Genomic DNA, 14,056 nt, shown 5'->3' with positions numbered 1-14,056 from the left:
AAGACACTTAGTTCAGCACAGGACTGAATGATATTTTCAAAGCCTTTTCAACCAGTTTGCAGGCACTATGAATGTTTAAAAATTTTATCACTCAAATTTTAGGTTTTGGTTTTCTTTAAAAACTTTCTGATTTTTGCAGCCTATTCCCAAAGCATGATCTATTAATTTTCAGTTTAAAGAATAAAAGCAAAAAAATTTATGTAGTTTAAATTTTAAACTAGTGAAGAAAAATATTGCTCCAGGTGATCATTAACCTGAGCATATGAATATTACTTATTTCAGTTGTAGCTATCATAGCTCACCTAGCTTCCGAGTTAATAACCAAAAGATTTCACCTAAAATATGGCTTCACAATTTGTTTCCTTGCCTTCAACCTCTCAAAGTGTCTTCCCTGAACTACTACTCTAACAGTCTGCTGTCTTCTCACTACAATTCATCATCTATCCTGTCATCAGAACCCTCTTCCAAAAGTGGAAAGAAAAAAAATGGAAAGAAATATGTACATATCCATAACACACATAATCAAGTTTAAAGTTAGTTATTAAAAATAGCTTTCTTGAAATAATTCACATAGCATAAAAAGTTCACCCTTCTGAAATGTATAATTCACTGGTTTTTAGTATAGTCACAAAGTTGTGCACTTATCACTACTATCTAATCCTAGAACATTTTCCATCACCCAAAAAGAAACTTTGTACCCATTAGCAGTCACTACTCACTTTTCTTTCCCCTTAACCCTTGGCAACCATTAGTCTACTTTCTTTCTCTATGGATTTGCTCTATCTTGGACATACTATACAAACTGAATCATATAATATGTGGCCTTTTGTATCTGGTTTCTTTTACTTAGCATATTTTTAAGATTCATGTATGTTATAGCACATATTAGTACTTCATTCCTTTTTATGAGCAAATAATATTCTATTACATAGATATACCACATTTTATCTACTTATCAGTTGAGGGACACTTGGATTATTTCCACTTTTTGGCTATTAAGAATAATGCTGTTAAGGACATTCATGTACAAGTTTTTATAAAGACATGTTTCAACTCTCTTGGGTATATATCCAGGAATGGAATTTCTGGGTCATATAGTAACTCTATGTGTTTTGGGGTATTCTAGTAGTTTTTGAAAAATCAACACAAACATGTTTTTGTTAACTCTGTGGTCCCCAACCCACAGGCCGCAGACTGGTACGGGTCTGTAGCTTGTTAGGAACTGGGCCACACAGCAGGAGGTGAGCAGCAGGTAAGCCAGTGAAGCTTCATCTGTATTTACAGCTTCTCCCCATTGCTCAAATCACCACATAAGCTCCGCCTCTTGTCAGATGACCAGCAGCATTAGATTCTCATAGGAGCAGGAACCCTACTGTAACTGCACATTCAAGGGGGATCTAGGTTGCGTGCTCCTTATGAGAATCTAATGCCTGATGATCTGAGGTGGTGATGCTAGTGCTGGGGAGTGGCTGCAAATACAGATTAACATTAGCAGAGAGGTTTGACTGCACAAAAATGTAATGCTCTTGAATCATCGTGAACACCCTCCTACCCGTTGTGGAAAACTTGTCTTCCATGAAACTGGTCCTTGGTGCCAAAAACGTTGGGGACTGCTGTTAACTGATTTATAACTCAGAATGTAGAATTAAAAGTTCAGAATCCATCTCTTACTTGGAAGAAAAGTTTGATTTAATACTTCTAATATGTTATAAGATTCTTCTACATTAGAAAAAACTTATAGTAATGTACTTTTTGGGTGTATTCTTCTAAATCACATATGCCTGTCTTTATTCCCTAAAAACTATTCACCTAGTAGAGTTCTCCAAATAATAATAATTTTTTCCTTGACAATAAAGTATTATTTGAATCAAAAAGACAGTCTAAATTAGAATTTCTTGGCATTCACTAAAATTATTATGAAAACTGCCTATCCCTTGGGTATGTATATACTGTATCTGGAGGAAAAAGGTTAAACTACAAATTACAAATAGCAATATTATCATATTTGGTTTCTTTAATTTTAAGATATGTTTGTACTCTGGGAATATAAAGCTTACCTTAACTCCTGCACTTCCATTAGGCATCTTCTGCAATTCGTAGGGAAGCCTGATCCTTTCAGTTTGCACAATGGGATCATCAAATGATCGCCCATGAAGCTTTTTGAAGCCATGAATTGTATTTCTTACATTCGTGACTATCTGTTGGCAGTAAATACTTATATTTATCAATTACTTAATGAATGAAAAATAAAATACTATCCCTATACTTGAGAACCACCAAGTTCTCTTTATGCTACACATTCAAGCTCAGAATTACACATAATCATTCATTTTTCTGGTTTCCAATTGACTGTACAATTGTACAATGAGAATGTATATATCTTAACTATTGACACTAAATTCTCCTAGGAATGTAAGATTCAAAATTAATGTCTTCAAAAGAAAAAGAACAAAACTTTAAAACTTTTCAAACATAATGACAATCTACCTATAACTCATCCTTTTGTTTTCCTTAACACTTCTGCTTTGACATCCCAAATCCAAAAATCTAAAGTCTAAAATACTCCAATGAGCATTTCCTTTTAGCATCATGTTGGTATTCAAAAATTACAGACTTTGGAGCGTTTTGGATTTCTGGACTTGAGATGGTCTACTTGTATAAGAATATCAGAACATCTTACTTCTGGGTCCCAGGCATTTTAGATAAGGAATACTCAACCTGTATATCTTTGATTTCTCTTATTTCTTTCTACTTCCATTTCTGTGTTTTTATTTTTTTTATTTTTTTTATTTTTTATTTATTTATTTTTTTTTTTTTTGAGACAGAGTCTCACTCTGTTGCCTGGGCTAGAGTGAGTGCCGTGGCTTCAGCCTAGCTCACAGCAACCTCAAACTCCTGGGCTCAAGCGATCCTCCTGCCTCAGCCTCCCGAGTAGCTGGGACTACAGGCATGCGCCACCATGCCCGGCTAATTTTTTGTATATACATATATTTTAGTTGTCCATATAATTTCTTTCTATTTTTAGTAGAGACGGGGTCTCACTCTTGCTCAGGCTGGTCTCGAACTCCTGACCTCGAGCGATCCACCCGCCTCGGCCTCCCAGAGTGCTAGGATTACAGGCGTGAGCCACCGCGCCCGGCCTGTGTTTTTAAACTATCTTTTTTATTGTCTAGTTTTCCTTTTCCTCTCAACATCTGATATTTGTAAAATTTCTCCTGTACTTGTACTTGTATGTGGTTTCCATTGCTGAGAACTGCTCCTTAGGCTAGTAAATTAAAATCCCTTCCATGTAGCATGGTGCTTAGTGAAAGTGTCTTAATTTATAAATGGCTTGTATTTTGGCAAAGTAATTTTTTTCTTTAACTAGAACATGTAGTTCAAACTATACAATATTACTGAGATCAGTTGCTGTTCTCCTAGTAATCTTTAAAGCCAAATAAAGCTTGATCTTCAATTATGAGATGAAAACTGTAGGGATGCTGAATTACCATTTTGATATCTTTAGCCCCCTAGGAGAAACTTTATAGGGTGCTTTCTTTAGAGACTCTGTTTATCTGTGATACATTTAGAAGATCAGTCAGAACATGAGATATAAACTTAAGGGGCCATTTTAGCGGAAATCCAACATTCTTTAACATACAATATGAAAATAGGAAATAAAAACACATTCTTATGTAGGGCAATTGTAAAAGACAGCCTTGATAAAAATGAAAAGCAAAAATTCCTGGATCAATGAGTCAATTATTCCTAAAAAGTCATGGGAAAAAAGCTCCATTAAACAAAGTTATTTTATAAGGAAGAAGAAAGACCCAAGCCTATAAAAATGTAAGAAATAATTTTAAGGGCTTTTAAAAAGGTTAAGGGAAGTAAACAAAGTCCAAGGGAAATCAACCTATAGCATGGAATGTTAAAAGTTAATGTTCTACACAAAAGCATTTCAGAAGCCTAGAAATACAAACACTTAAACAGAGTATTTGTTTAATACACATTGAGTTACTCTGGAAATCAGTTCTTCCATTTTTTCCACCTTCTTTTACGAAGACATTTGGTTATTTATCATTGAAATATATGTTCTAGATAGATATATTCCCCTCAGAAAGTGACCACACAGGGAAAAATTGATGTCACCTGGTAGCACACCCTAACTTCACAACTAAAAAAGATTTTAAAATTCAAGATATACTTTACAACCCAAACCAAATTGTATCTAATAAAGTACAAAGATATTAGGATCTGTCATATTTTCCTCACTCTTTTTTATTCTTATCTAACATGGGAACTTAGTTACCAAGACCCCAGTTAATTCTTCCTGGACGTCAAAACATCCACATTATCAATTTACCTGGCTCTTTGCTGCATTTCCAATGGCTCGAGTTCTTGATCCCAAAGATATACAGGCCCTAAACAAAGGAAAACAAAAAGTTTGTTTCCATGGTATTTTTATATTAATGTGCTATTATTTTGCGTCTCCTTATTAAAAATAAATTGAAAAGGATTAATATCACCATATGTTATTTTAAAAGTAGGTTATGCAAATTGAAATTTTACATACTTTAAAACATTCCTAAATAATGGAATGGTGGTCAGAATAAATCTTAGAATTTAAAAAAAGTCTTAGCTAGCAATACAATGTTAGTTCCCAAAATTGGTTTTCAAGTTCTATTGGTGTATGACCTATTTTTTCAAAAAAACTGTATTGACTAGTGGATTTTCAGAGAAGGCAAACAGTTAAAATACTCTTTTAGTCAATTTAACAAGCTATTTGGATTCAAATCCTGGCTCTGCCACTTAATCTTGTCAAAATTACATGACCATAACTTTCCTCAGCTTCCCATCTGGAACAGTGATGATAATACCTGTTGATAGGGTTATGTGAGAATTAAGAGAATAGATGATATAGGTAAATGCTTAGAACAATACCTGGCACACAAAAAACAATGCATAAATTAGTGCTATTTTAATTATTGCATTTAAATGTAATATAAAAGTATAAAATAACATTTTCATCAAAATGCCATTTCACGTTACAATTCAAGAAAGTATTTCCATGATTTCAATAACTATAGGAAACTATAGTCCATCAGCATAACTATAGGAAACTATATTCAACCAACAAACACTTACAGGCACTGTGTATACATTAACATAAGCCATAATCCTTGTAGTTGGAGGATTTAAAGACTATTGAAAAAAATCAACAAACATACAGGATTATGAATGATACCAGCAAAGGAAAGAATAATCATTTCTAGTTAACAGAGGTAACTTCTGAATTAAGACTCAAAAGGGGGAAAAACATTTAATATGTATCTGTCTTGTGGAAGAGGATGTTCCTGGTATATAGATGTCAGTCTATTCTCAATATAATAGACAAAGTGATCTACCTTCAAGATTAAGATCATGAAATTCCTCTGCTGAAAACCCTCCACTGGTGCCATGACTTACAAATAGATAATTAATAGATCCAATCATGGTCTAGTTCCTGCTCTACCCTGCAATTTCAATCTAGGCACACTAGTCTCCTTGCTATTTCTAGAATCTGCGAAGCACACTTCTGCCTCAGGGCGTTTGTACATGCGGTTCCCTCTTTCTGAACACTTCTAAATACATCCGTGTGTCTTGTGCTTGTACTTCTTTCAGGTCTCTGCCCAACTGTCGGCTTATCAGAGACACCTACCCTGACCATCCTATATAAACAATATTCCTGCTCCTTCCCAACATACACCTCATATTGTTTACTCAATTTTTCTCCAGAGTATGTGTCACCACCTGACAATTTATTTACTGGCTGTATCTCCATGCCAGAGTGTGAACTCCAGGAGGGTAGGGTAGTGCATGCCCACTGCCTTACTGTGCACTATCCAATATGGTAGCCATGAGCCACATGTGGCCATTAAAATTTAAACTGACTATAATAAAATAAAAAATTCAGTTCCCCAGGACCAGTCACATTTCAGGTGCTCAACTCAAAAGCCACATGTAGCTAGTGGATATCCAGAAAACAGAATACACACAGAAAAACAGGAAGTTCTGCTGAATAGCACTAGTCTAGATCATTGTCTGGTACCCAGTAAAAAGTTACTTACTGAATGAATGGAATGATAGCTCCTAAGGATAATGCTTATTTGGAGGCTAGGAAGAATACAATTTGGCTACTTTCATAGGACAGTTTGGTAAGATACTATCATAGCCAGATTATAATTTTGAAATTTATTCAGTAGGTAATGGGAATTCATTAAAGGTTTTTGAATAATGTAGAGGACATTGCATACTGATACATAATACAAACTGAAAAGGCAATATTCCAGAGCACTGCTTTTCAAGGGCCAAACAAGCCACTGTTAAGTTAGGTACCAATGGATTTTCAGGGAAGGCAAATGGTTAAAAAGTTCATTTAGCCAATTTGACAGATGTTTGTTGAATAATTACCATATGCCTGGCACTTTTTTAGTTGGCAGGGATACAATAGTGAGAGAAAGAGGACAGACAAGAGGCTCTCTTGGGTCTTACAACACTGTAGACTCATAAAAATGAAAGTAAACTAGGGGCTACCACAGGGGGCACATCGTGCTATATGAGTAGATAACAGCAGGAACTAAAGGAGGAGGGTCAGGAAAGCCTTAACTGAGGCAGTGATGAGATTTGAAGAGTAAATAATGATGGGATAAAAGTGGTAGAGAGTTTGTTGGAGATCATTTTGACTATAGTTGAACTGATGAGAGGAAAACAAGAAGTTAGCAGTAATTTATAACAGGATGGTGGCAGCTGAGACAGAAAAGAGAAATTAAGAAATATTTAGGAGGTAAAACTCAAAAGAAATTGGTGACAGACACTAATCTTATATGTTAGCCACTAGCTACCAGACACATGTAGCTATTGAGCACATAAAATGTGACTAGTCTGAATTAAGATGTGCTCATTATAAGTGTAAAATAAAACACAGATTTTGAAAGTTTAATATTATAAGAGCAAAAATCTCTATTTTAAAATATTGATTATATGTTGAGATAAGATTTTGGATATATTTAGTTAAATAAACCATATTAAAATTAATCTTGGCCGGGCGCGGTGGCTCACGCCTGTAATCCTAGCACTCTGGGAGGCTGAGGCGGGTGGATCGCTCGAGGTCAGGAGTTCGAGACCAGCCTGAGCAAGAGAGAGACCCCGTCTCTACTAAAAATAGAAAGAAATTATCTGGCCAACTAAAATATATATAGAAAAAATTAGCCGGGCATGGTGGTGCATGCCTGTAGTCCCACCTACTCGGGAGGCTGAGGCAGGAGGATTGCTTGAGCCTAGGAGTTTGAGGTTGCTGTGAGCTAGGCTGACGCCACGGCACTCACTCTAGCCCAGGCAACAAAGCAAGACTCTGTCTCAAAAAAAAAAAAAAAAAAAAAAAAAATTAATCTCACCTCTTTTTGCTTTTTTAATGGAGCCACTAGAACATTTAAAATTCTGTATGTGGGCCGGGTGCAGTGGATCATGCCTATAATCCTAGCACTCTGGGAGGCCGAGGCGGGAGGATCACTTGAGGTCAGGAGTTTGAGACCAGCCTGAGCAAGAGCAAGACCCCATCTCTACTAAAACAGAAAAAATTAGCTGGGCATGGTGGTACATGCCTGTAGTCCCAGCTACTCGGGAGGAGGCAGGAGGATTGCTTGAGCCCAGGAGTCTGAGGTTGCTGTGAGCTAGGCTGATGCCATGGCACTCTAGCCTGGGCAACAGAGACTCTGTCTCAAAAAAAAAATTACGCAGCTCACATATTTTTATTGGATAGTGTTGGACTAGATAGGAAGAAGAGGCAAGTGACAATAATTATGTATAGGTTTCCAGGTTGCACAAGGAGGTCAATGGTGGTACCATTCAATGAGACAGAAAACACTGCAAGAGAGACAGGTGTGTGGAGGGACAGTCACAAGTTCTATCTTGGACGTGTTAAGTTTGAGGTATCCTGGAGACATCCAAGCAGATAATATTTAGAACAGAAATGTTAAAAGTGATGCAGGAGGGAATAGAAGTTACTGTTCTCTAGCTAACATCTGGTGAAAAACAGGAAAAAAAGGGTATAACAGGAAATCAGTGGCTCATATGACATCTTCACATCTCTTGTAAATAACTCCTTGATTCAACATATTCTCTGCCAGACTAAAAATGTGCATATCCAATACGGTAATCTGTGTGGATTGTTGGCATTCCATCCTAAAACTCACCTATCAAGAAAAATATGGATTTGACATCTCTCACCCTACCGTGAGAGATGACTGGCTCTCAACTCTATTATTCGGACCCACTTTCAAATATTTCTAATTTTTCTATGCTACCTTACTATCACTTGAGTGTCAGAAAATATTATTGTCAGGTTGATTCTCAGGAGTTTAATTTCTGTTATAATAGCAGAGCCAAATAAAATTCAGATTCAACTATCATTTATTAAGTGCTAGGTTCTTTGAAATACGTTTCACACATCTATTACTTCACAAAGAAAGCTACACAGTTACCATCATGAGATATTGTCTGAAGTTAAAAGTAGACAATTTTTAAAGTTTAAAAAACTTGTAAATTAAATAGGCTTAGAAAGGCCCATTTTTGAACACATAGAAAATCCACTTCACAAAGCTGAAGGTTTTCAAACTCCTTCCTTCAAATTTCTTTCAAAAAGATTCTAAAATGTTACAACCATTAAATAAAAAATACCTACCAAAGATTTTCAGAAAAATCCAAATAAATTACACACCTATTCTCTCTCAAAACTTTTACCTGACTTAATACTACTGAGGGAAATAATCACATTATAACACTTATGAGGCTGATAGAAAGTTTTTGCAGAAAAGGACATAATTTATCCAAATATATAAACAGCAGAATCTATTTATATTATACTTTTTATAGATTATTTTGACTACTATTTAGAAATCCCATTTTATATCTAAAAAACAATGCAGCTTAAATCTATAACATCCAACCTGCTGTTGCTACCACTGTGGTAGTCTTAGATTCTCAGAAAATGCTACAAAATTCTAAACAAAAAAGATTTCTAAACGTTTTATGTTTCTTTAGTAGGGAAGGGCATAAAAATCAAATTCAGGATTTTACTTTAAGAAAGATCTATCCATATTTTCCCATAAAATTTAAGATTTTCTTTCCTTCTTCTAAAGCTTATTTTTATAAAGCCAAGCATGATCAGTTGGAGAAAACACATACTGCCAGAAGACTAATAGATTTCTTGCCTAAGAGGTCAGCCCTCTCCAAATTTGTTTGCTCCTTTATCTATCTCCACTACGGATTCAAAACCTCACAATTTTACCACTTAAGATTTAAAAATAGCCCGTTTTATTTTTTCCTTGCTAGTTCCATAAGATCACAATTACTACTTTTTAGCTCTTCTGCTATCATTGAATAGATGCTAAGAAACATAATAGCTAAATTAATGATAGGAAAGCACAATCAACAGGTTTAAATTAAGGTGAGCAACTAGTTTCAACGATGGTTGCCAAGATGTCCATAGAGCAGGGTTTCTCAATTTTGGCACTATTGACATTTTGGACCAGATAATTCTTTGTTGGGAGAAAGTACTGTGCATTGTAGGACTTTAGGAGCATCCCTGGCCTCTAACCACTAGATGCCAGTAATGCCTTTCCACCCCCAGCTATGACAACCAAAAATATCTTCAGATGTGGTCAGAAGTCCATTAAGGCAGTGGTCCCCAACCTTCTGGTACCAGGAACTGGTTTCATGGAAGACAATTTTTCCATGGAATTGGGGGGAAGGGGAGGTGCAGAGGCGGAGCTCAGGCAGTGATGAAAGTGACGGGAAGTGGTGAAATAGTGCCGAAAATAGATGTTTATTGATGGCAAAGATGCTTCTTTGTACAGTAACTGTTCAGCCAGGTAATTTGTCCCTTTGATAGTTACATCCCTATTATCCTTGTGTGTTATATATAGTAACTATATAGTAACACACACTCTCCTTATGCCAACGGGTGATGGAAAGACATGTGGGTTCTGGGGTTAGACAGACCTGAAACAGAATCCATTTCATTGCTTACTAGTTGTTGGCCAAGTGACTTAATTTGCTTTAGGCTTTTTATGGAAAAAAGATAGCCAGTATTAGAAAACTAACAGAACTGTGATATACATTACAGTGCAAGCACAGCATTTGGCACGTTGCAATCACTACTATCAATATGATTACAGCTGACCACATGCTTTATTTTGATATTGAATGAGGATTCTTGGCTGTACATTTTCCCCATGTGTGAAACTAATCACCTGGATATAATTAAGCCTGGGATTTAAATTCTAATCCCTACATTATACTTAATTGAACAATACAAACAAGGCTAAAGCCTTAAAAATGTGCACACTAAGTAATTCTTCTTCTAGGAATTTATTTGAAGGGATTAAGGATCAAAAATTTAATTACAAAGGTAAGTTACTGCAGCACTGTTTACAAAAACAAGATCATAAAGAACTTGGATGTCCAATAGGAGACGGATGAAATTAACATAACATAATGATTACACAAACATTGAAACCGATGTTATAGAAGAAATATGTATGTTTTACATAGAAAGAGGTTACCAAACAGAATATAAAGTTTATCTTACTCCTTCCCCTGGAAAACACACACAGAAAACCATCTGGAAGTTTTATTTCTGGGTGGAGAAATTATAATTTTTAATTTCATCTTTTAATGTACCTGTATTTTTCTACAATGAGCAGGTACTGTTTATGTAATATTTTTAAAAATAAGAAAATTTTCAGAAAAATTAGTTTTTCTCTTCAGTTTGTACAATTATTTTTTCTCTTCCATTTTCCCCCCTCTTCAACTTACACAGGAGATGAGAAGCGAGTCAAACACTCCCACTTTTGAATCTGAAGAATAAACGTTAAATTATTTGTCCCCAGACCTTTATAGGCCAAAACGTAGTAATTCTCTTTTTCATTAAGCTGTCTTCCTTGGTTTATACATGGGATCCCCCCATGTGTATATATAATCAAGTATATTAAAGAATGAAATAGATGTGAAAAAGAATGGACGCTGAAACCAAGCATTTCCTTCATAGGAAGAAAATGTTTGATTTAGTTACATCTCAGAATGCAGTATTTGCATCTCAGAAATACCTGTCACATTACCTTAATGTAAGCAACTGGAATATGGAAAACATATTTTCCAAAACTAGTTTATATGCATTACTAAATGTGGTGATGTATTAGGAAAGTTAAGGCTTCTTCAATAGTATGATGCTTTTTGCATGACAGTCACTCAATAAATGGATAAATATCCTGGGACCAGGAAGGGGTATGTTTTCCCTCAATAATTGGACCCATAAAGTAAACACACAGTGTAAGACCACCAAATTACCATGAAAAACTTTTTGTTTAGTAACAACAAAAGATATACTCTGAGGTAAACGACGGTGCATAGCCATGCAGAGAGCAGAGTTGCTGATGCCAGCTAAGTGAGGATATGATCGATCCACTTTAGGAATGTTCTAGTTTGGATTAAGATCGTTAAATCTAGACATTAGTATCGGCTTTCTAACACACAAATCAGAAATACATGAAATCTTAGTCACATAGAATCAGCCAATATGCCTATGTGCCGGAAAACAGTAACAAAAAGACTTCCAGAAGACTCTAGTAGCCTAATGTTTAAAGAACTCTTGCTCTGTAAGTTTGCCCAGGTTCTTTAAAGAGTCTTGTTAATCACGGCTAACAAGACTTTTGAGCCTGGAAATTTATCTTTCTTACAGTTCTAGTTTCTTATCTTTTAGCATAACGCTTTTAAGGACTAGGACAATGTCCACCCTATCGCTCACTTTTTCTCTATAGGTTGAGTTACTGAAGGCAAAGACTGCCCCCATTAACCTCTATTCTGCTGAACAAAAAGAGTGGAATTTCCTGATCCTTCACTGGCAGAAGCCGCTATTTGTTGTGGCTTAAAACAAATCTTGTTGAGATTAATTCATAGAGAGTTCACAATTACTGCTTCAGCCTCTCATTGTGCATAAAAGCCAGGAAAAGATGTAGTAAGTAGAAGCAAAAGTTCAAACAGTACTGAGGATTACCTGATCTATGCCCATATTTGAAAATACAAACATCCAAAATGTCAATAGAATATAATGTGTACATCTAAAAAAGTGGTATAAAACCTTCTAGCACAGTCTTCGAAAGAAATCAAAGCACAGACCGCTTCACGGAAAATGCTCTTCAACACCTCCTTCACGTATTTTAAACTATCCATAAAACTATAGTAATTTAGACATTTAAAGACCATTTAACATTGACCTTAGTTGAGATTAGTCTGATATTTAAGGTATTATACTTCGGACCAGTCAAAAGGGTCAAGTTAATATGTTTAATTACCTTCCCATAAAAAGTAATACATGAACAGTTGGGTTCTCCATAAAATTACTGGTAACAGGAGCCTACAATAGGAAGCTAGTTTTTCAGATGCCAGCATTACTTAAGTATATTCTTTGCCAACAAACTTCTCAGACCAGAGACACAACGGAACATGTGGAAACATGTTTCCATGACATGACGCCACTCCTCCGAAGTCTTTCATCAAGTGTTCATAATAGAATCACTGCACAATCATGTTCATACAGGATAGTCGCCTCCGACTCTCCAACAATTAATTCACTGTATTTCTACGATATTGTTTTGGTAGGATCAATCCCCCCTACTTTCCACTAATTGGCGTACATTACCAATACACAAGGCCAGTGACTCCCATCCTTGCGTTTCTCCCTATTAATGCACCATTAACCTGCACCCATGGAAACCGGTCCGATTACCTCCAATTCTCAAGGACACTGGGTTTTATAAAACCCCACAAACCTCAGTTCCTCCCACCCATCAAAAAATGGCTTTTGGGGCCAGATGAATCTGCAATTCATCTTCTGACGGGTATAATCTAAGCGTTGACTTCTTACTTTTCTGAGCGAAAGCTGCCACCCATAGAGATGGGGAAAGGAGGAAGGGCAGGATGAAGAACTCTTTACTCAGCTCACGAGAGAATGCCCGCCTGCGGCCGATAATCCCAGGCCAACCCCACTAGAGGCGACCGGGGATCTTTCTCCGATGTTCCGGACGCCAAGGCGGTCCTACACCAACCCCTTTCCCGCAACCTAAAGCAAGGGCTCTGGGGGGCGGGGGCAGGGGCACGAGGACGAAGGCATGTGTGTGGATACAGAAAGGAGAGATGCACAAACTAGTTAAGTCCCTTGTACTTCAAGGAAAACCAGCTTTGCAGGGCGAAGAAGCCCGACTGCCACCTGGGCCCGCCAACCAGAGGTCTCTTGAGATTGCAGTTGATGGGCTGCACCTGTCGTCTCGGGGTTCGGCGCGCATCAGAGGGGAAATCCGAGTAAACCAGCAGGCAAGAAAAACGTAAGGGCGAGAGAAAATGTTTCTTAAGGTCGGGGTTTTGACCAGAAAAGGCACTTACGGGGTACACCTGTCGCTGTACTCATTGGCGATGGTCTCAATGCCGCCACTCCTCGCTACAGCGATGTAGCAGTTGAGAAAACCGAGGTCAATGCCAACCACAGACATCCCGCCGCCCAGTGGTCGGGGTGCTGGTACTGAAGCCTCCGCTGCGGGAACCACGTCCTCTTCTAAGCTCCTGCTGCTGGGATCCCGACGCCTACGAGGAGCAAACGAGAGATGACCCCCAGTCGCTATGCAGACAATCTAGGGCAGAGCGTCGGGAAACCGCGGAGGGAGCAGAGCCCGTAAGCGCCGCAGACTGCGCCGCGTCCCCCTGCCTAGGTCTCTCTCCACTGCGGTTCGGCCGCCTCCAACGGGCAGTTACGGGGGCCTGCGCCTGCGCGCTCGGCCGCCGGGGAGGCGCACGAGCCTCCGCTCCCCCGCCCGAGGCTGCGACCGGCATCGACTTCGGCAGCTTCCGTCAGCGCTCGGGCAACGGCCGCTCGAGAAGCTGCGGATTCAAGAAAGATCTGGAAGATGGAGGCTGCTGAGCCAGCCGGGGCAGGAGGGGAGAGGAGGGAAGGCGGGGCAGGGAGAATCGGGGAGGAGAGGAAGGGAAG

The 14,056-nt window shown here is 37.8% G+C and overlaps 1 protein-coding gene across 2 annotated transcripts in view; it reads right to left on the bottom strand.

Moving 5' to 3' along the window:
* The window catches only part of HSPA4L (heat shock protein family A (Hsp70) member 4 like), a 49,400-nt gene extending 35,725 nt beyond the window's left edge, over nucleotides 1–13,675 (bottom strand). Inside the window, exons 1-3 of one of the 2 annotated variants that reach the window (XM_069493192.1) lie at nucleotides 13,456–13,675; nucleotides 4,343–4,400; nucleotides 2,058–2,198 (exon numbers count right to left, since the gene is read on the bottom strand). In XM_069493192.1, coding sequence (XP_069349293.1) covers nucleotides 2,058–2,198; nucleotides 4,343–4,400; nucleotides 13,456–13,562 — 306 coding nt within the window. In that variant the 5' untranslated portion in view covers nucleotides 13,563–13,675. The remainder of the gene's footprint in view (nucleotides 1–2,057; nucleotides 2,199–4,342; nucleotides 4,401–13,455) is intronic. The other variant, XM_069493191.1, reaches the window with a different exon arrangement.
* Between the last annotated feature and the right edge of the window lie 381 nt (nucleotides 13,676–14,056).

Source organism: Eulemur rufifrons, chromosome 18, assembly GCF_041146395.1.
Source record: "Eulemur rufifrons isolate Redbay chromosome 18, OSU_ERuf_1, whole genome shotgun sequence".
In the NCBI taxonomy this organism is placed as follows: domain Eukaryota; kingdom Metazoa; phylum Chordata; class Mammalia; order Primates; family Lemuridae; genus Eulemur; species Eulemur rufifrons.
The sequence above is the reverse complement of the archived record's forward strand: the minus strand, read 5'-3'. Positions and strand labels throughout refer to the sequence as shown.